The sequence below is a fragment of the Oncorhynchus mykiss genome, chromosome 1 (assembly GCF_057628025.1).
Source record: "Oncorhynchus mykiss isolate SJ-2025 chromosome 1, ASM5762802v1, whole genome shotgun sequence".
Lineage (NCBI taxonomy): Eukaryota > Metazoa > Chordata > Actinopteri > Salmoniformes > Salmonidae > Oncorhynchus > Oncorhynchus mykiss.
In genome coordinates this window covers 79254949-79277657 of record NC_143022.1, presented here as the reverse complement: position 1 = coordinate 79277657, position 22709 = coordinate 79254949, and the positions used below count along the sequence as shown (strand labels likewise).

Below are 22709 nucleotides of genomic sequence, written 5' to 3'. Positions count from 1 at the left end.
TCCCCATTGGAGAACTGGGTTTTAGAAGGTCACACATACAAAAAATAAAACCTGTAATGGTCACACAACACTCCACTCACCCTATACCCCACCTCTCACCCCCACTCACCCTATACCCCCCCCCCTCTCCCCCACTCACCCTATACCCCACCCCTTTCCACACTCACCCTATACCCCACCTCTCACCCCCACTCACCCTATGCTCCACCCCTCTCCCCAACTCACCCTATACCCCACCCCTTTCCACACTCACCCTATACCCTACCCCTTTCCTCCACTCACCCAATACCCTGCCCCTTTCCCCCACTCACCCTATAAACTACCCCTTTCCCCCACTCACCCTATACACCACCCCTTTCCCCCACTCACCCTATACCCTACCCCTTTCCCCCACTCACCCTATACACCACCCCTTTCCCCCACTCACCCTATACCCTACCCCTTTCCCCCACTCACCCTATACCCTACCCCTTTCCCCCACTCACCCTATACCCCACCCCTCTCCCCCACTCACCATAGTCAGAATCATAGAAGATGATGAACTTCTGCCAACGCAGCTCAGTGACCAGGGTGAGCATGACGTCGTTGAGGCGTACAGGCGGGCGGGCGGCCAGGGTGTAGCTCTCCCCGTCAGGACTTGGGTTGAGGTGGCAGGCGGTGCGAGGCGTGCCCTGGCCGTTTCTCTGAATAAACAGGTGGGGTATGTGCATGGCGTCGGTCAAGGACTGGAGGGCGTTGGCGGATGCACAGCCTGTAGATGTTACCAGTGCCAGTATGCCCTGGTTCATCAGCTCACAGGCTAAAGAGGGACAAGGATGAGAGGGACATGATGAGACAAACTTCAGACAATCCAACTAGACAGCATAGAGCACGTGGAACCAGTACTAGTCAAATGAAAGTAGTGCGTTCTGTTTGTAGAAATAACAAAGATAAAGATGGAGATAATAAAATGCCCCTTGAAGATCAAACAAGGGAATTTAGAAGGGACTTATGGCTTCAGAAATTATGTGAGGTGGAGGGGCCGCAGTTAAAGGGCAGGTCAGGATAGAGCTCAGCAGTGCAGGACATTGGTAGGGTAGGACCCAGTAGGGCAAGGCAGGACATGGGCAGAGAAAAGTAGAGCAGGCCAGGGTATGGGCAGGAAAGGAACTGAGGGCACATACAGCCATGGGCACTGGGACAACAGGAAGAGGATGGGTGAAAGGGTGGGTAGGGCCTTTAGAAAAGTAAACAAAACATCCCTTTAATATCACCAAAAAAATGCACAAGTACTACAGCAAGTTAAGTAATAAATCCCTCTTTCCCTTTTGCATCCCCCTCACCCCTCCCCACCCCCACCCCCACCACCACAGAAACATGTCATCTCTGAAATCTGTGTCACCCAGATTAACATACAAATCCATTTTTGTAATATTTGTAGTTTCTGACATAGTTGGTCCAGCCACCACTTCCTCCTGCTGTTTGTTTATGTGTGTGTGCTTTGGAGAAAATCTCAGTAAGATCTTTTAAAAAAGTTCAAGTTGTCTGTTGGGACGAATTACTGAGGGTACAGTAAAATATTTATACAGAGTCTTAACATCTATGGCTTCAAATTTACCCTGATAAGCTGCCCATTATAAGTAGTAGTAAATATTTTATGAATGTTGCACATCTGTCAGTGAGCGTCTGGTTATAAAGTGTGAGCTTGGAGGCATTAAAACATATAAAATGTACATTTACCAGTGCTTGAAAGCTGCTGTCTGCCAAGTACACAAGTGGATGTCTTTGTTAAAATATCAAATAAAATGTACCGTCATAAGTTGAAAAAGTTTGGTTCGAGTGTAGGAGCTGTAGATCTTCCAAACTTCACACAATCTCACACTCTCACCTACACACATAAACTCATAGGAGACACCTACAGTATAAGTCTAATTAACAGGGGACTCTCATTCCGTCTTAATAAGGCAGGAAACCTTCAGTCAACCAGGCCTTGGGTTAATGAATACTTGTCTTGCATCAATGAGTATAGTCAGTGCACCTGATCATTTCATGAGTAAAGGTACTGCTCTCTGCCCCCATAAAATGTATAAATAGCTGTCCGGTCAACTAAATAGGTCCTCTCCCAAGCAGGCAGATTTTACACTGAATTTCAGAGTCTAGTATCACCAGAAAATATTCTGTGCAATCTAAAACTTCTGCAGAAAATTCCAGACTAGAGAAATGAGGAGCTTTATTTGTGGCTGATGGTAGAGCCGTATCTGTGTAGAGTTACAATCTATACATACCAAATATAATCCTCTACTACTAATCTTATTTGAACACGAAAAACATGATCACCACATTTGGAATTCAAGTCAACATTTGTCATATAGTCAACAGGCCTCTTTTTATCCTTTATCTGAGCACAAACAAAGCGCTAATGGAATGCAACAGTAATTAAATGTGTGCCCACTGTTTGTTAAAAATCACCCAATTAAGTGTAATCTCTTTGAAATGCTTAGAGAGACTCGCATGCTCATAATGACGTGAAATCCAAAACAAAAGCATTACAATGCACAAAGACCAGCCACCTAGAACAATACAGAAGGTTAAACAATGACGAATGACTACAGAGCACGGAGTGTGGTTACACATGACAAAAGGGAGAAAGAAACTATAGCTGGACAAAAAATGCATCAGAAATCAGGAAGATCAGCTATGGCAATGTTGCTCTGATCTGCCAAGCAGCACACAAGGATGGGGGGGGGGGGGGGCATAGGATGAGGAAGGGGGCGACTGTGGATGGAGTCATACTAGGATGCTGGCGTGGAGGGACTATTAATGTGACAAATGGGACATTTATCTGCCGACTCCCAGCACAGGACTACATTAAGCCATTGTAAATCAGGAGCACTGGGGCAACTAAAGAGCGTGATGAGGGGTTGAAAATAGAGAAGGAAGAGAGTGAAAGAGAGAGTGAGGAGAGAGAGAGACAATCGGGGAGATATAAATGGAAATTCTTGAAATGACAGGACCAAAAACAGCAGGAGGGTGAGAGAAGGAAATGGGGGAAACAGAGAAATTGATGAGAGAGGGAGAGATGGACTTGACTACCAAACAAGCTACTTGGAGGCATTTAGGGGAATGAGGAACCTATTTTCCCAGAGGCACCTTCACATTCGAATGAATCACCCATGACCTGAACCCTCAGCAGCTCAAAGTCCCTTTGTACTCCCCACTGGCTTGGCAAACACAAGTTCAGTTGGACAGTTTAGTAGAGGAAGTCAGTGGTTGAAATGACAGCACAGAAAGTACAAAACATTTAAGTCAATTAGTTTTCTACATTAATTGCAGTTAATTATTAGAATATTCAATCAAATTGTATTTTTCACATGCATGACCTCTGTGTGCAATAATCGTGTTTAATATCATTTTTGAATGACTACTTTATCTCTGTTCCCCACACATACAATTATGTGTAAGGTCCCTCAGTCAAGCAGTGAATTTCAAAAACAGATTCAACCACAAAGACCAGAGAGATTTTCTAATGCATCGCACAGAAGGGCACCTATTGAGCAGCTGTAGACAAGAATCACTTTACCCCTACCTACATGTACAAATTACCTCGACTAAAGTGTACCCCCGCACATTGACTCAATAGTTTATTTAGTAAACATTTTCTTAACTCTATTTCTTGAACTGCGTTGTTGGTTAAGGGCTTGGAATTAAGCATTTCATGGTATATTCGGCACATGTGACAAATACAATTAGTTTTGATTGACCCACTCCAATTTGCATACCTCCCCAACAGATCCACAGATGATGCAATCTCTATTGCACTCCACACTGCCCTTTCCCACCTGGACAAAAGGAACACCTACGTGAGAATGCTATTCATTGACTTCAGCTCAGCGTTCAACTCCATAGCGCCCTCAAAATATCACTAAGCTAAGGACCCTGGGACTAAACACCTCCCTCTGCAACTGGATCCTGGACTTCTTGACAGGTCACCCCAAGGTGGTAAGGGTAGGTAAAAACACATCTGCCACGCTGATCCTCAACATGGGGCCCCTCAGCGGTGCATGCTCAGTCCCCTCCTGTGCCTCCTGTTCACCCATGAATGCATGGCCAAGCACGACTCCAACACCATCATTAAGTTTGCCGATGACAAAACAGTGGTAGGCCTGATCACCGACAATGATGAGACAGCCTATAGGTAGGAGGTCAGAGACCTGGCAGTGTGGTGCCAGGATAACAACCTCTCCCTCAACATGATCAAGACAAAGATCGTGGACTATAGGAAAAGGAGGGCCGAGCACATCCCCATTCTCATCGACGGGGCTGTAGTGGAGCAGGTTGAGAGTTTCAAGTTCCTTGGTGTCCACATTACCAAAGAACTATCATGGTCCAAAAAAAAGTTATACAGCTGCACCTTCGAGAGCATCCTGACTGGTTGCATCACAACCTGGTATGGCAACTGCTCGGCCTCCGACTGCAAGGCACTACAGAGGGTAGTGTGTATGGCCCAGTACATCACTAGGGCCAAGGTTTCTGCCACCCAGGACCTATATACCAGGCGGTGTCAGAGGAAAGCCCTAAAAATGGCCAAAGACTCCAGCCTAGTCATAGACTGTTCTCTCTGCTACCGCACAGCAAGAGCCAAATCTAGGTCCAAAAGGCTTCTTAACAGCTTCTACCCCAAAGCCATAAGACTTCTGAACAGCTTATCAAATGGCTACCCGGACTTTTTAAATTGACCCCCCCCCACCCCCTTTTTACACTGCTGCTACTCTCTTTTTATTATCTATGCATAGTCACTTTACCTACATGTACTGTACATATTACTTTAATTGGGGTGGCAGGGTAGCCTAGTGGTTAGAGCATTGGACTAGTAACCGGAAGGTTACAAGTTCAAATCCCTGAGCTGATAAGGTACAAATCTGTTGCTCGGCCCCTGAACAGGCAGTTAACCCACTGTTCCTAGGCCGAAAATAAGAATTTGTTTTTAACTGACTTGCCTAGTTAAATAAAGGTAAAAAAAATTTTACATTTACTAACCTGTGCCCCCTGCACATTGGCTCTGTACCGGTACCCCCTGTATATAACCTTATTATTGTGGCTCTTTAATTATTAGTTATTTTTTTACTTCAGTTTATTTTAGTAACTGTTCTGCCTGAGACCTGTTCACCGGACGTGCTATCTGTCCCAGACCTGCTGTTTTCAACTCTCTAGAGACAGCATGGGCGGTAGAGATACTCTTAATGATCGGCTATGAAAAGCCAACTGACATTTACACCTGAGGTGCTGACTTGCTGCACCCTCGACAACTACTGTGATTATTATTATTTGACCATGCTGGTAATTTATGAACATTTCAACATCTTGGCCATGTTCTGTTATAATCTCCACCTGGCACATTCAGAAGAGGACTGGCTACCCCTCATAGCCTGGTTCTTCTCTAGGTTTCTTCCCAGGTTTTGGCCTTTCTAGGGAGTTTTTCCTAGCCACCGTGCTTCTACACCTGCATTGCTTGCTGTTTGGGGTTTTAGGCTGGGTTTCTGTACAGCACTTTGAGATATCAGCTGATGTAAGAAGGGCTATGTAAATACATTTGATTTGATTTAGTAAATTATTTCTTAACACTTATTTGTCTTAAAATTGCATTGTTGGTTAAGGGTTAGTAAGTAAGCATTTCACTGTAAGGTTGTGTTTGGCACAGGTGACAAATAAGTGTTCCAAAAACACATACTTTCACATGATTTCACATGTGAAATTTCACATGAAATTATGTGTTTTTTCTGTAAGGGTCAGTGTAAAAAGAAGATGCTGTGTTCATTTTCTCCTGGAATAAAGGCTATACAAATATTTCAGTCACATTACAGACAAGCCTCTCTCTAACATTCAGAGGTCTTCAGAGGCACTGGCAAGGATGATAATGATGGAATAATGACTCCTAAATGTTCTCACTAGGGTGGACGACCCTGTCATTCATATGCCGCGAGTATCTGACTCTTCATGTCCGTTCAACTGCAGGCCTTATTCCGGAACTCCGTCAGGGTTTCAACTTACTGTTGAGAGTTAGAATAGTAGAATACACAAGGTGCAATTTATAAATTTGGTAGTGCATCAGCAGTTTTTCTCTTCTGATGTCAGTCACTGACCGTCTCTCAATTTGCCCATGTCAGCTAACATTGTTTAAATTGTAAGTTAGTCTTGCGGCCAGCTATCTCAACTTGTAGTAATCATGGTTGAATTACCGACCGGGGGGCCCCATTGATTTTGCTAGTCACTCTCAGTCAGGTGTCACATTAAAAACTGCAAACAGTTCTCTCCCTCCTATGGCAAAATGTGTAGAATGGCAGGAAATGGCAGGAAATTAGCTGTAAAACTGAAAATGTGTAGAATTCCATGGAATTAACTCTAAAACTTAGAATTTTGCTTATAGCCCCCAAAACTTGAGCGCTGACTGTATGTGTGGGTATGGATGTGGGAACGCAGACCCGCGAGCCACTGCGGCCCCCCCATGATGAGTTTCAGATTTTTTGTGGCGCCCACCCCCATCAAAGTTACCCATCCTTGTTTTAAGTACTATGGCAAGATGTTTTCAGCATGGGTAGAAAACCTTAACCGTCAAAAAAGCAATAATGCATTTGTGTGGGGGGGTGAATTTCAAACACACCTAATAAACACAGTGCATGTCATTAGTCTGGCTGTGGCGATGGATTACATTTTGTCTGCCGGTGATTGTCAAGCAAATAACTTTTGGTCTCAAGGTAATTGACAGTTAATTAACATATACAGATTTAGCATCTCCTGACATCCACTACAAGCCACTGATGCAGACCTTTGGAACATCTACATTTTAAAAAGTCTAATATATCCATGTAATATAGCCTACACCTTCACAATAAACCTATTATTTATTTTAGACAGGTCTAAAGAAACATGATTTGAAGAAAATGTAGTCTATTTCAGAAGAACAGAATAACATACTCTAAGTTATGTTATGTTAGGTCCTGATCTGGCCATGCCATATGGCTGTGGGCTACACTAGCTGGGCTATATGTTTTGATTTTTAATACATTGTAAGGCTGCAAGATGCGACTAATGATGATTTGAAAAAAGTTGCTTGAAGGCATGAGCTCTGCTTTCTTTTTGCGCAGGCTGCACACACTTTGTCAGTCTCTCATTCATAATTTGAGAAGCATTTGATAATGCCTTGAATTTCCCGGCGGCATTCCCTTTGTGTGGCCATAAAACAATCTAAACAAATCCATGCCTTTTGCAGCCCTTCTCCCTGAGTGCTGCCTGCTCCGAAGCACCTCTCATCTCACTCACATGGCTCTCCCTCACGTGATCGTGTCTTTGTCACAGACTACAAGTGAAGACATACACATCAGGGAAGCAACAGTGCGGGTCCTTATCCAATTCTGAGGTGCATATTGAACATATTGGAATTACTGTCCACATTTACTTTTAGTCAGCCAACAAGAGGAGTAGGCCTAATGAACAGCAAAAGCACTAGCTTATGTCAATCTACTATCCCCCATAGTACAAAAGTTGACCTAGAAATAAATATTCCAAATGAATTCAACCACTAGCATAAAAAAAACGTTTCCCGCAATACGCTTGATGCAAAAGTTCCGAATGTTTAGCTGAAAATGTTGATAAACTAAATTCAGCAAAAAAAGAAACGTCCTCTCACTGTTAACTCCTTTTATTTTCAGCAAAATTAACATGTGTAAATATTTGTGTGAACATAACAAGACTCAACAACTGAGACATAAACTGAACAAGTTCCACAGACATGTGACTAACAGAAATTGAAAATTGTGTCCCTGAACAAAGGGGAGGTCAAAATCTAAAGTAACAATCAGTATCTGGTGTGGCCACCAGCTGCATTAAGTACTGCAGTGCATCTCCTCCTCATGGACTGCACCAGATTTGCCAGTTCTTGCAGTGAGGTGTTACCCCACTCTTCCACCAAGGCACCTGCAAGTACCCAGACAATTCTGGTGGGAATGGCCCTAGCCCTCACCCTCCGATCCAACAGGTCTCAGATGTGCTCAATGGGATTGAGATCTGGGCTGGCCATGGCAGAACACGGACATTCCTGTCTAGTATGAAATCACACACAGAACGAGCAGTATGGCTGGTGGCATTGTCATTCTGGAGGATCATATCAGGATGAGCCTGCAGGAAGGGTATCACATGAGGGAGGAGGATGTCTTCCCTGTAATGCACAGCGTTGAGATTGCCTGCAATGACAACAAGCTCAGTCCGATGATGCTGTGACACACCGCCCCAGACCATGACGGACCCTCCACCTCCAAATCGATCCCGCTCCAGAGTACAGGCCTCGGTGTAACGCTCATTCCTTCGGCGAAAAACGCGAATCCAACCATTACCCCTGGTGAGACAAAACCGCGCCCCATCAGTGAAGAGCACTTTTTGCCAGTCCTGTCTGGTCCAGCAACGGTGGGTTTGTGCCCATAGGCAACGTTGTTGCTGGTGATGTCTGGTGTGGACCTGCCTTACAACAGGCCTACAAGCCCTCAGTCCAGCCTCTCTCAGCCTATTGCGGACAGTCTGAGCACTGATCAGCTGTCCATCCGTCTCCCTGTAGCGCTGTCTTAGGAGTCTCACAGTACGGACATTGCAATTTATTGCCCTGGCCACATCTGCAGTCCTCATGCCTCCTTGCAGCATGCCTTAGGCACGTTCACACAGATGACCAGGGACCCTGGCCAGCTTTCTTTTTGTGTTTTTCAAAGTCAGTAGAAAGGCCTCTTTAGTGTCCTAAGTTTTCATAACTGTGACCTTAATTGCTGTTAGTGTCTTAGTGTATTAGTGTCTTAACGACCGTTCCACATGTGCATGTTTATTAATTGTTTATGGTTCATTGAACAAGCATGAGAAACAGTGTCCAGACCCTTTACAATGTAGATCTGTAAAGTTATTCTGATTTTTACGAATTATCTTTGAAAGACATGGTCCTGAAAAAGGGACGTTTCTTTTTTATTAGGCTATTTCTTCACATTATAAGCACAGCAATGCAAGAAAACAACAGTATCAAAAGTGACAACAAATGGGATTATGCATATAATGCTTTTATTATAAAGGCATTTTTATGGTGAAAATGTTCTTAACCCAAGTTAAAAGTCACGCGCTGCATACAGTATGTTTGCTCTACATGTTAGGCTCTACACCCCTTGTAAAGTGGATTAATGTGCTTAATTTTAAGAATTTATTTGGCCACTTTAGTTGTGATACAAACCTTTTCAAAACATATAGACCTATGGGCTAGACTACATGAGGTGTGGAACTATGATTCGAAAAAGGCACAAAAAAAGGCGTTGTTTCTTGCCTTAAACTGGGCATCATTCACAAGTGATAATATATCATTCACAAGTGATAGGCTAATATTGTCACCCATCAGACTATTCTTGATTAAATGTTGTCTTTGCATACAGTACACTAAATAATATATGTGTGGAATTCATTTCGATTTAGAATGAACCATTATCATGCACCTGTCCCGAAATATGTAATCTCTGCGCTTAAATGGAGGAAGCTTTTCCTGTGGTTCATTTTCATTCCAGCCAGGTAGGCTATACTCCTGTTGTAAAAGATAAGCAATGTGCTTAAGATTTCCTAAATATTACAAAAGTTGAGAAATACATTTAGTAGGCATAGAATGCTGATGGGATCTTCCTCTTTTTAATAGAGGCCATCACTGTTTTCATGGGCCTCGAGCCTATAGAAAAGTTGCACAAGATGAGCTCATGGGCTCTCATAAAGTGTTTGATTCGATTTTTGATTACATTTGCATTGATATCAGAGTGATTAGAGGGACAATAGAGAAATAATTATAGGTATATATTGTGACATCACCAAAGAGACTTAAGATTAACAGATTACAACACCAGCCACACGGATTCCACATTTGCCCATGATCCTAACAGTAAACAGAAACCAATCTGATTTGCAAATATCTTCTGATGCATTGGTTATTCAATGGAAGGAATACACATAACCAATTACAATTAGACAATACACATTCGATAATTCCATAGATTTCCACCAGTATACTTCAGTAGGTATTCAATCCAACTCTTCTCTGACCATGCACTCCTTTTGACCGTGGTTAATCTGTGAAATGAGATTTCTGGTTATGACAGTGTCTGTAAAAACCATATGGTTGATTTTAAAGGCTTGTTATCAAACACACCAAAATCTGAAGATACGACCCTGTGTCACGCCCTGGCCATAGAGAGGCTTTTATTCTATATTTTGGTTAGGCCAGGGTGTGACTAGGGTGGGCATTCCATGTTCAGTTTCTATGTTTTGTATTTCTTTGTTGTTTGGCCGTGTGGTTCTCAATCAGAGGCAGCTGTCTATCGTTGTCTCTGATTGAGAACCATATTTAGGTAGCTTTTTACCCATATGGGTTTTGTGGGTAGTTGTTTTCTGTTTTCGTGTCTGTGTTGTTGTTTTGTTATTCAGTGTTCAGTTCTAAATAAAAGCATGAACGTGTACCACGCTGCACCTTGGTCCTGCACTCCTTCCAACAGCTGTTACACCCTGCCTGTTAAGATAAACATCTTGAAAGAAAATGAATCAGAAAAAAACAGAGAACCCATCTCTGCCCTCTGATTCAATGTGTTTTATCAATCACAAACTGTTGCCACCCACACACTCACAACAAACCATCAGTTTGTGCAGACAGACAATAATTAATCTGGTCAATCAATTAAAAGACGATTTGTCACTTGCTAATATTCACACTAATTCCTCTGGGCTATTGTGAGCTTGACAAATTACAGTAGCATTGTTAAAGTAGCCAAACATAGCACACCGTTGCACAACCACGTCTGAAAACGGCTTCTCAAATGTAGTTATGTTCCTACAGTATGCTACCGCACCCTGCTTTAGAACATATGTACTTTAGAGGAAAAGTAAGAAAGCTGTCCCTCCCTCAAGGAGAGATTTTAATTCCCACTTATCAATCATGGTTGAGAGGTTCTGAGCGTTTTAGTCTGGGGCTGGGCTCCCTGTTTGGGTCAAATGCTGACAGGTGAAGCTCAGTGAATCACTCTCCATCTGCTAATGTGACTGTCAGACACATCCCCCTGCACCTTATCACCATCTCTACTCCGCACCCTGCTACAGGTACTATCCCTTACAAAAATGTACCATGGTACTACTATGGTACTTTCACTTATACCATGTTATAGTCTGAATCATGGAAATGCATCATCGTTTTAGCCTTGAAGTATGATGGTACTACCATTGTACCTAAATATTACCATGCTATGGCATCATATATACCATGGTACTGGTCTGAATCATGGAAATACCATGGTTTTAGCCTTGAAGTATGATTGTACTGCCTTGCACCTAAATAATACTATGGTGTTGCGTCATTAATACAATAGTATAGATGTGGATCATGGAATAATCATGGTTTTAACCTGCATTATACTACCATGGCAAAGCACAATTATGATAAATGGTAGCATGGTACAATAGCAGTATAATGCATCGAATATATAAACCCCCAAAGGTCAAAAGAGGTTGGTTGGTATTATATTTTTTTCATTTATATGCCAGTATGGGCAAGTTTCTAAGAAAGTCAGAGGCATTAGGCTACTATTGTTGGTCCTAGTTTGTCTGTAACGTCACATAAAAATAAAACAAGTTGCTGACATAAAGGGGTGATACTTTCTGTATTAATAGTAACGTTTTTTGCTTATGTCTGGGTTCCCTGTGTTGCCAACCAGAAATGTGGGAGATTGGGAGAATGTGAGATACTGTATATGGTAGTTTAATTTTTGCATTTTGTATTCATGTATTTATAGTCAAGAGGTGTGCTTGTTTTGGCCCGAGGGAGCCGCTTACTCTAGTGATTGCTTCACGCTCTCACTCTACAGTGACTCTAGCGCTAGCCTGTCACTCTACAGTGACTCTCTCGTTAGCCTGCCTAGTCAGTGAGTCAGTTGAATGAGAGAGAAGCACTAGATAAACAAATTGTTTTAAACCTGATCTTCATGGTAAGCAAGTTATTCAACATAGAATATGAAACACCAAGTTAAGCAGAACGTAATGATATTATTGCTGTTATTTTTTGATTACGTTTTGATAAATGTATAAAAGTCAGCTAGCATAGAAACTAACATCGGCACCAGTCACGCTAGCCTGTCGTAGTCATGACAACAGAGGACTCCAACGAACGTTCACACTTGTACTGTTCACCCACGAATGTGTGGCTTTGCACGGCATCAACTCCATCATCAAGTTTGTTGATGACACCACCACGGTTGTAGGCCTAATAACCAACAACAATGAATCAGCCTATAGGGAGGAGGTAAGTGAACTGCCATTGTGGTGTCATGACAGCAATTTCTCCTTAAACGTCAGCAAAACAAAGGAGTTAATTGTTAGCTTCAGGAAGCAGAGTAGGGGACATGCCCCGATCCACATCAATGAGACTGTTGTAGAGAGTCATGAGTTTCAAGTTCCTTGGCATCCACATCACCGAGGACTTGTCATGGACCTACAACACCACCACTCTTGTCAAGAGGGCGCAACAGAGTCTCTACTTCCTAAGGCTGGTGAAGAAATTCAGCATGCCGCCCCGGGTCTTCTCCAAATAGTACCGCTGTATCCCGGCCTGGTACGGGAATGCTCCGTCCACGACCATAAGTCCCTCCAACATGTGGTAAAGATGGCCCAGTCCATCACTGGGACCGTGCTTCCACTAATCCAGAACATCTATTTGAAACAGTGCCTGAGAAAGACCCGCAGCATCATCAAGGACCCCACACACCCCAGCCACGAGCAGTTCTCTCTCTTCCAGTCGGGCAGACGTAATCGAAGCATAAGGTCTGATGCCAACAGGCTCAGAGACCGTTTCTATCTACAAGCCATCAGACTGCTGAACACTTTAACTGGACTGACCACCTTAGCACACAGCTGCTGCTCTTATTGTACTGCTGTATTAATACACTTGCCCCCCATCCCCCCCTTCAACCATACATGTGTAAATATTGGATGATAAATGATTGACTTCTTGTATTATACTTATGCCAAGATATTCATTTTACTTCATGTTCCTATTCTTATTTTTACTATTTCTTATTGTTGTTGCATTGTGGAGAAGGAACCTGAAAGTAGGCATTTAGTTGGGGGATGTATACCTTGCGTATCCCATATATACGACTAATAAAACTTGAAACAGAGAGCCTAAATAAAGAGAAACATTGTAACTTGCCTTTGTTAGGGATATGTTGAGAACGACATGATGAAAATATATTCATGAGATAAGATGATAATTAATATGAATACCTTTTTACAAATGTAGAAATCTATATGTGTAGCCTAGTCAGTTGAATGACAGAGAGAGCCAACTGAAATTGAAGCGAAAAGCACCAGATAAACTAATTATTTTAAACATTATGTTCAAGATTTCAGATTCCATTCATTCTTATCACCATACCCTATCCAGGTCCCAAGGTTTAAGAGGGTACCCTTCACTACTAGACCATGGGTTTTTCACCAAGCTCTAAAGATGTTGGAGAGGGTACACTAGGCCTAGGCTTTGCCATTGCAGAGCGAGTACCATAAATTACTACGTTTTTGGTCACTTTACGCAAAAAATGGTGGGACACAGATCATCATGATAATACATTCTAAACAACTGCGATGTTTAACTACACACTGCTAGTACAAAACCATGTTTTTTTTTTATTGTATTACCATGGTACATTTTTTTAAGCTATACCAACCCACCTCCAGAATACAATACTCCCCTTATCGACCTGCCCAAACTAGTCTTTCAGAGTTTTCTCCAGGGATGTACTGTATTTACTCTCTGTTAAACAAGTCACGTAGAACCATGGTGTGGGAAACCATGACTCAGGGAAACAGTGTACTGCCCACATTAAGGGGGATGACATCAAGAGGAGTTGAAAGAGCTGAATTAAGTAGGTGGGGAATGTACCAGACGTGATAAATGTTGTTAGGGGACGTACACGACTGCCACAGCGCAGGACCCATGTAGAGGTCTCCACACTGCCTGAAGCCGCTTTATAGTGGCGTGTGATTGGCCAATTAGCCACACTAGGCCAATATAAAGAGTGTTAGAAGCTTGAAAGTAATAAGATGGATGTGGGAGGAGAAAGAAGACGAGGAGGAGGAGAAGGAGGGTAAATGGGTATCTCCTCTATCATGGAGGCCGTTAAATATGTAATACTCCACGATCCTAGGCGATGCACTGCATTCGTTCAGAACTGTATTAATTCCGTCGTAAGATCTCTTAAACCAATGGGTAATATGGTGATTAGCCTCAATGCTTTTAACCATATGTGACCTATATCGGGAACCACTTCGAAAATGATCTTTGAAAGCAAAACTAGTCTACATGTGGGCTTAGTTCTTCCAGTTATCACGGGGTAGAACACCTAATGGAGAAAAATCCTTATGGTTCAAACCTTTTGCAATAATATTTTCTATTCCAAAATTAACCGTACATCTAAAGTATCTTAAAATTAACAGCAAATATTTTTGTAACTAGTTGGACCATCTACACATTGCATGCATCAGTTCCAATGCAAGTTGTTTAGTGCTAAAATTAGACAAAACCATTTTCGGGAGCAAAGATTACAAGTTTTGCATGTGAAATACTTGATAACCTTTTCAGGACCCTAGGAAAGTTGTAGAGAGTGTTTTGCTGTCTTTAATGGTAGGTTTCCTGCATGCTGAAAATCTCCTAAACATGGCTAATGAGGGGAGCTTTGAGCTCTGGATTCCCCTGTGGATGGATGAATACAGTTGATCTCAGTTGGCAAGCGTTCCCTTAGCGAGGCAGTGACCTTAAGGCCAAATGACAACAGAGCCTGTGGGAAGAGAGTGGCCTCGCTAGTGGGTTAGTCTACCCACATCATACTCACTCACAAAGGAGAGAGAGAGAGAGAGAGAGAGAGAGAATATGAGAGATTCAGAGTAGGATAAGAGGGGAGAGCGAAAGAGAGAGAACCTGATGAAAGATCATGAAAACCATGGACAGAGAGGAAGGTAAAATGCAATACTACACAGCACGTGTCAGTGACACTATATAGCTATCATACAGTCCCTTCTGAAAGTATTCGCACCCCTTTACTTTTTACACATTTTGTTGTTTTACGAGGTGGGAATAAAATATATATATATTTTAAATACACAAATTACTCCATAATGTCAAAGTGGAAGAAAAACTCATGTTTGTAAAAAATATATGAAAAATATAGCAATCAAATGTCTTGATTACATAAGTATTCAACCCCCTGAGTCAATACATGTTAAAATCACCTTTGGCAGCGATTACAGATGGGAGTCTTTCTGGGTATGTCTCTAAGAGGTTTCCACACCTGGATTGTTCAATATTTGCAAATTATTTTTTTTAATAAATTCTTCAAGCTTTGTCAAGTCGGTTGTTGATCATTGCTAGACAGCCATTTTCAAGTCTTGCCTTGGATTTCCAAGCCTATTTATATCAAAACTACTGATGTGTTGTGTTGGATTTGCCCCAAACATAATGCCTTTGTATTGAGAACAAAACGTTTTTCTTTGCCAGAGTTTTTGTAATTTTACTTTAGTACTTTACTTTTTATAAACAGGAAGCATGTTTTGGAATATTTTTATTCTGTACAGGCTTCTTTCTTTTCACTCTGTAATGTAGGTTAGTATTGTGAAGTAACTACAATGCTGTTGATCCATCCTCAGTTTTCTCCCATCACAGCCAACTGTTTTAAAGTCCCCATTGTCTTCCTTCCTCTCCGGTAAATGAGTTAGGAAGGTCGCCTGTATCTTTGTAGTGACTGGGTGTATTGATACGTCATCCAAAATGTCATTAATATCTTCACCATGCTTCAAGGGATATTCGATGTCTGCTTTATTTTTATTTTGACCAATCTACCAATAGGTGACCTTCTTTGTGAGGCATTGGAAAACCTCCCTGGTCTTTGTGGTTGATTCTCCCTGGTATTTGTGTTTGAAATTCACTGCTCGAATGAGGGGCCATAGAGATAATTGCATATGTGCGGTAGAGAGATGAGGTAGTCATTCAAAACTCATGTTAAACACTATTATTACACACAGAGTAAGTTAATTTAACTTATGTGACTTGTTAAGGACATTTCACTCCTGAACTTATTTTGGCTTTCCATAACAAAGGGGTTGAATACTTATTGACTCAAGATATTTCAGCTTTTCATTTTTTATTTATTTGTAAAAAAAATCTAAAACATAATTCCACTTTGATACGATGTAGGCCAATGACAAGAAATATAAATTTAATCAACTTAAAATGATGTCTGTATAACACAAGAAAATGTGGAAAAAGTCAAAGAGTGTGAATACTTTCTGAAGGCACTAATGGAAACAGCAAATTTGTCTGTAAACTTTCCAAATATCGACAAAACAAAATACACTAGACTTTTGAATGTAAAATTAAATGTTTAACCTTTATTTAACTAGGCAAGTCAGTTAAGAACAAATTCTTATTTTCAATGACGGCCTAGGAACAGTGGGTTAACTCCCTGTTCAGGGGCAGAATGACAGATTTGTACCTTGTCAGTTTGGGGATTTGAACTTGCAACCTTTCGGTTACTAGTCTAACCACTAGGCTACCCTGCTGCCCCAATACAATTGGACGTTCTGGTGCTGCTCGGGCAATTAAACATAATAATTGGCGACCTTTTTACTGAGGAATGTAATTGTTTGCCTTGAATATTACTTGTTTTATATTGTATTCGATTTTTGCATTTTGAAATTGTATATGCAGTGCTCCCTTGTGAAAGGGACCATGGTCTCAATGGGGACTCCCTGCTTAAATAAAGGTAAAACAAAAAAATAAATTGCATTTGTAGTTGGTTCCAGCAATGAGGTGCTTTAAAGCTAAACGCGGATTTACCTAGTCTGGTGGAGACCCGAGGAACCTCAAGAGTCAACCAATCTTGTGAACGGGTTTGGTATCTCATGTTTTATATTTTAACAGTGAAGTTAGGTTAGTCGGAAGCTTTCGTAGTAGTGCTTTGTTACCAAAAAGTGAATAAAGAAGTGATCATTGGGACTTTAATGAGGACCAACCAAACTTTGATACAGGATGTGGTGGTCAGTATTAAAACTCACCTGTGATAAAGCGAAGGGTGCTATGGTAGATGGCTGTTGCAATCTGGTAAATGGTGTCACCATAGTCAAGAACCGACAGGAAAGTTCACTGTACAATCTGCTTCTGGCTATTTAGGGAGAGGCTATACCTATTTCTTAAAAATAAGCCCACTTTAAACCTTAGCTTTTTAGCTAGCCCATCAGTATGTTTTTAAACAGTAAATCTTTGTCGATCCAAATGCCCAGATATTTATAGGCGAACCCGATAGATGGGAGAACCATCCAATGAATAAATATGTAGTCCTTCTGAAATTAGAGAACAACATATAATAGAGAACAACATATATTTAGTCTTGTCCACATTAAGTACAAGTTTCAAAACAACTAGGGCTTTCTGTAAAGCAACAACATCATATTGCATCAGATTGCAGCTCTAACATAACCTGGTGAACAGTTGGGGAAATGGCATTCATAACAGTGTCGTCTGCATACAGATGAATATAACAAGTTTTAACAGATAGACCAATATTATTTATGACGGACTACATATTTATTCATTGGATGGTTCTCCCATTGATTGAGTTATTTCCTATAAATATCTGGGCATTTGGATCGACAAAGATTAAATGTTTAAAAACATACTGATGGGCTAATTAAAAAGGAAAGGTTTAAAGTGGGCTTATTTTTAAGAAATAGGTATATCCTCTCCCTAAATAGCCAGAAGCAGATTGTATGTTTACAAAACATATAGATGAGCTACTTAAAAGGCTAAGATTTGTGTCCTATCTGACAGATAACTGTCAAGCCATTTGCAAGAAGCCTGATTCAGGCCTATTTCAGTGAGCCTTTAAAAAATGTTTTTACATTTATTTCACCTTTATTTAACCAGGGAGGCCAGTTGGGAACAAGTTCTCATTTACAACTGCAACCTGGCCAAGATAAAGCAAAGCAGTGTGACACAAACAACACAGAGTTACACATGGAATAAACAAACGTACAGTCAATAACACAATAGAAAAATCTGTATACAGTGTGTTCAAACAAAGTAAGGAGGTAAGGCAATAAATAGGCCAATAGTGGGGAAGTAATTACAATTTAACAATTTACACTGGAGTGATAAATGTGCAGATGAGGATGTGCAAGTAGAAATATTGATGTGCAAAAGAGCAGAAAAACAAAAACAAATATGGGGATGTGGTAGGTAGTTGGTTGGATGGGCTATTTACAGATGGGCTGTGTACCCAGATGGGCTGTGTACAGCTGCAGCAATCGGTAAGCTGCTCTGACAGCTGAGGCTTAAAAGTAGAGAGGGAGATATACTGTAAGTCTCCAGCTTCAGTGATTTTTGCAATTCATTCCAGTCGTTGGCAGCAGAGAACTGGAAGGAAAGGCGGCCAAAAGAGGTGTTCGCTTTGGGGATGACCAGTGAAATATACCTGCTGGAGTGTGTGCTACGGGTAGGTGTTGCTATGGTGATCAGTGAGGTGAGATAAGGTGGAGCTTTACCTAGCAAAGACTTATAGATGACATGGAGCCATTGGGTTTGGCGACGAATATATAGCGAGGACCAGCCAACGAGAGCATACAGGTTGCAGTGGCGGGTAGTATATGGGGCTTTGGTGACAAAACGGATGGCACTGTGATAGACTGCATCCAATTTGCTGAGTAGAGTGTTGGAGGCTATTTTGTAAATGACATCGCCGAAGTCAAGGATCGGTAGGATAGTCAGTTTTATGAGGGTATGTTTGGCAGCATGAGTGAAGGAGGCTTTGTTGTGTAATAAGAAGCCGATTCTAGATTTAACTTTGGATCGGAGATGCTTAATGTGAGTCGAAGGAGAGTTTACAGTCTAGCCAGACACTTAGGTATTTGTAGTTGTCTACATATTCTAAGTCAGAACCATCCAGAGTAGTGATGATAGTCGGGAGGGTGAGTACGGGCAGCGATTGGTTGAAGAGCATGCATCTAGTTTTACTAGCATTTAAGAGCAGTTGGAGGCCACGGAAGGAGTGTCGTATGGCATTGAAGCTCGTTTGGAGGTATTTTAGCGCAGTGTCCAAAGAAGGGCCAAATGTATACAGAATGGTGTCGTCTGCGTAGAGGTGGATCAAAGAATCACCCGCAGCAAGAGCGACATCATTGATATATACAGAGAAAAGAGTCGGCCCGAGAATTGAACCCTGTGGCACCCCCATAGAGACTGCCAGAGGTCCGGACAACAGGCCCTCCAATTTGACACACTGATTTCTATCTGAGAAGTAGTTAGTGAACCAGGCGAAGCAGTCATTAGAGAAGCCAAGGCTGTTGAGTCTGCCGATAAGAATACGGTGATTGACAGAGTCGAAAGCCTTGGCCAGGTCGATGAAGACGGCTGCACAGTACTGTCTTTTATCGATGGCGGTTATGATATCGTTTAGGACCTTGAGCGTGGCTGAGGTGCACCTGTGACCAGCTCGGAAACCAGATTGTATAGGGGAGAAGGTACGGTGGGATTCTAAATGGTTGGTGATTCACTTGGCTTTTGAAGACTTTAGAAAGGCAGGGCAGGATGAATATAGGTCAGGATGAATATAGGTCAGGATGGATATAGGTCAGGATGAATATAGGTCAGGATGAATAAAGGTCAGGATGAATATAGGTCAGGATGGATATAAGTCAGTATGGATATAGGTCAGGATGAATATAGGTCAGGATGGATATAGGTCAGTATGGATATAGGTCAGGATGAATACAGGTCAGGATGGATATAGGTCTTTGAATGATAATGTAATGCACAACAGTGTTGAAGGCCTTGGAAAGGTCTATAAATAACGCTGCACTAATACCGATATAATAACCATCATTTTAAAGTAAACTTGGAGTCACGCGATGATATGTTGTTTGGTCCTCCCACTACGACTTGGGAAAGCATACAGTTAGTTCGGCTACAGACTAAATAAGTTATGATGAACTTCACAGGGTGGTAAAAGTGCATAGTAATCCATGCTTGGCTCACTCTTATCCATAATAATCACATCAGGTAGGTAGCCTACTGTCACGCACTGACCTTAGAGTGCTTTGTAAGTTTCTATTGTTGTTTGGTCAGGGTGTGATTTGGGTGGGCATTCTATGTTTTTATGTCTAGGTTTTGTATTTCTATGTGCCGGGTATGGTTCTCAATCAGGGACCAGCTGTCTATCGTTGTCTCTGATTGGGAATCATACTTAGGTAGCCTGTTTTTCCACTTTTAGTTGTGGGTAGTTGTATTTCTGTTTAGTGTTTGTTTCACCTTGCTGAAGTGTTTCGGGTTTTCCTTTTGTTATTTTTGTATTCAGTGTTCAGTTCCGTATAATAAAGATGAACACGTATCCCGCTGCATTTTGGTCTGACTCCAGATGTTGGCTTCAGCAAATTCTCTATATATTGCAACACTTGTTGTGACATAACCATCAGTAGAGTTGAAAATGCGATGGAAACCCACTTAACCTTTTTATTCAGTACATGGGAATTTAACCCCCAAATATTTTTGGGATGGAAACAGCTCTGGCGTATTGTTTTAATCGGTCGCCAATTGAATGGAAACCAAGCAACTGTAAAGGAAAGCATGGTGACATATATTATCTGTGCTGAGAGTTAAAAGAAAGAAACATGCACTGTAATATAGCTTAGTCAATGAACTTCTACTTCGTAGAGTGTGCATATGCGTCCACTTTTCTGAGCGCATAAAGGCATCCTGGCCTCACACATTGATGGTTGTAGTTAAGTCTGACAGCTAGCTGAAACACCCAACCACATTCGACTTCTCAGCAGCTTTCACTGCCACTATCATAACACTCTGACCTCCCCGCAAGTCACAACATCTAGCATCTCAGAAGTAAATATAACTATAAATACCACGTGACATTTCCACTGAGCTCACTGACGATGGAAAGACATAATAAAAAATTGGAAATAAAACGTGGAGATCGAAGAAACTATGAAATATCAATGTAGGCAGTAAGCCAAGGCTTGTGATTTTAATCAAAGCAGAAATGGTGCCGCAGAGGACTGGGGGGGAGGGGGCTCTGCAGACAAATATAAGCTCTGCAGGTGACACTCTAAATGGATGTTGCCAACCTCGTAATAGACTTGGTTTGCTTTAACTCACATCACACATTATGGTAAATGACAGTTTACTTAGGGGACTCAATAAACTGCATCATATTTCCACTTGATTATCTGTCCATTCATATCTATCTCAGTCTAGAAAACCAGATGGCTCATCCTCTACTTCTGCTTTATCTCTAAGAGTGCACAGTATGACATTAATGGACGTTTCATCCATTTTAATTAAGTTCCACATATTCAGGCAACATGTCTGTACAGCCAAAGGTCACCCTTCCATGACATTTCTGAAATGACGCTATTTGCCAGTATACAATATATCTTGCTTAGGTGTCTTGAACGACATAATTAGGATTGGGAGCACTGTGTCCCCCATGGTTACCTGGGGTGGTAGCCTGTAGCAGTCTAGAGATGAAGACTTGTATAGGTGCTATATAGTTGGATGACAGAAATAACACCATGGGACAATGGCGTTGGGATCATCCTACTGTACACCTCATTGGACGCTCCTTACGTTGTGGTGGGCTAATGGAAGGGGTGTCACACAAAGCACTGGGACAAAAAGAGCATTTAAAGGCTGTCACGTCCAAGGAAGTCGTCACTGTGTAAAAACATACTTCTCCACATTGGCATCCTGGACAGGCCTGTTACTTCCACAGTAGTTGACTTGTGATGCAAATGCTTTCCATACAGCAGCTTGAGCTGTATGTACCCTTTTAGGGCGGAAGCATGTAGCCTATGCCTCGGCAGAGCGGCCAAATGTACAAAGTGCCTGAAGCGTACACAAGCTTTACCTTTGCAGATGAGCCAGTGTCATTTCCTATAGGAGAAGAAAGTTTCCTCTCATTTCATGCATGAGGAAGCACTCTCTACAGATGTAGGATCTTCATTTGAACCAGTTTACTTCAGCAGGAAAATCCTGCAGCAACAGGAAATGTGAATTATTAAATGGATGGTAATTAAAGGACATTATTGTTAGGGGTTGATACACGTTTCATAAGGGAAAATCAAGTCTGATATTTTGAAGTACAAACTTCATAAGCCTTTTTAAACCTCAAACACACTACAAGTATTACATATCCTGCATTGCAGGAAAGTTCTCCTGCAACCGGGTGACCAAATTAAGATCCTACATCTGTAGCGTTTGTTGTTCAGCTGCACACTACTTCACCAGAGAAATTAATACAAACTTCAGGGCAGAAACACAAATGTAGAAGAGATGCAGAGAAAATGACGAAATATGAACTGAGTGTAATACGCCAAAAATATTAGATTTATCGAAAAGCAATGTGTAGTTTAAATGCTAAATAGATTATTTCAGGACGTTACTATGAACATAATCACATTTCCTCGGTCTAGTCACAAGTTATGTTTGTTTTGGGACCATGTGGCAGCAGGAATGACTATTAAAAATGGTCAGGTAGCATCCTCAATACACAAAGACACACTCTAATCTCCCCTCAATGCCAAACAAATTGCTACTACAAGCAACATCCCTAGCAGTTTCCCAAACCACCATC

At 41.6% G+C, this 22709-nt stretch overlaps 1 protein-coding gene across 3 annotated transcripts in view; it reads right to left on the bottom strand.

Annotated features, from left to right (window-relative positions):
• The window catches only part of LOC110532683 (glutamate receptor ionotropic, delta-1), a 341013-nt gene that overhangs the window by 139762 nt on the left and 178542 nt on the right, over window positions 1–22709 (bottom strand). For 2 of the 3 annotated variants that reach the window (XM_090241098.1, XM_090241106.1), the window contains exon 3: window positions 515–799. The exons of the other annotated variant lie outside the window; for it this stretch is intronic. In XM_090241098.1, the coding sequence (XP_090097224.1) occupies window positions 515–799 (285 nt within the window). The remainder of the gene's footprint in view (window positions 1–514; window positions 800–22709) is intronic. 3 annotated transcript variants of the gene reach the window in all.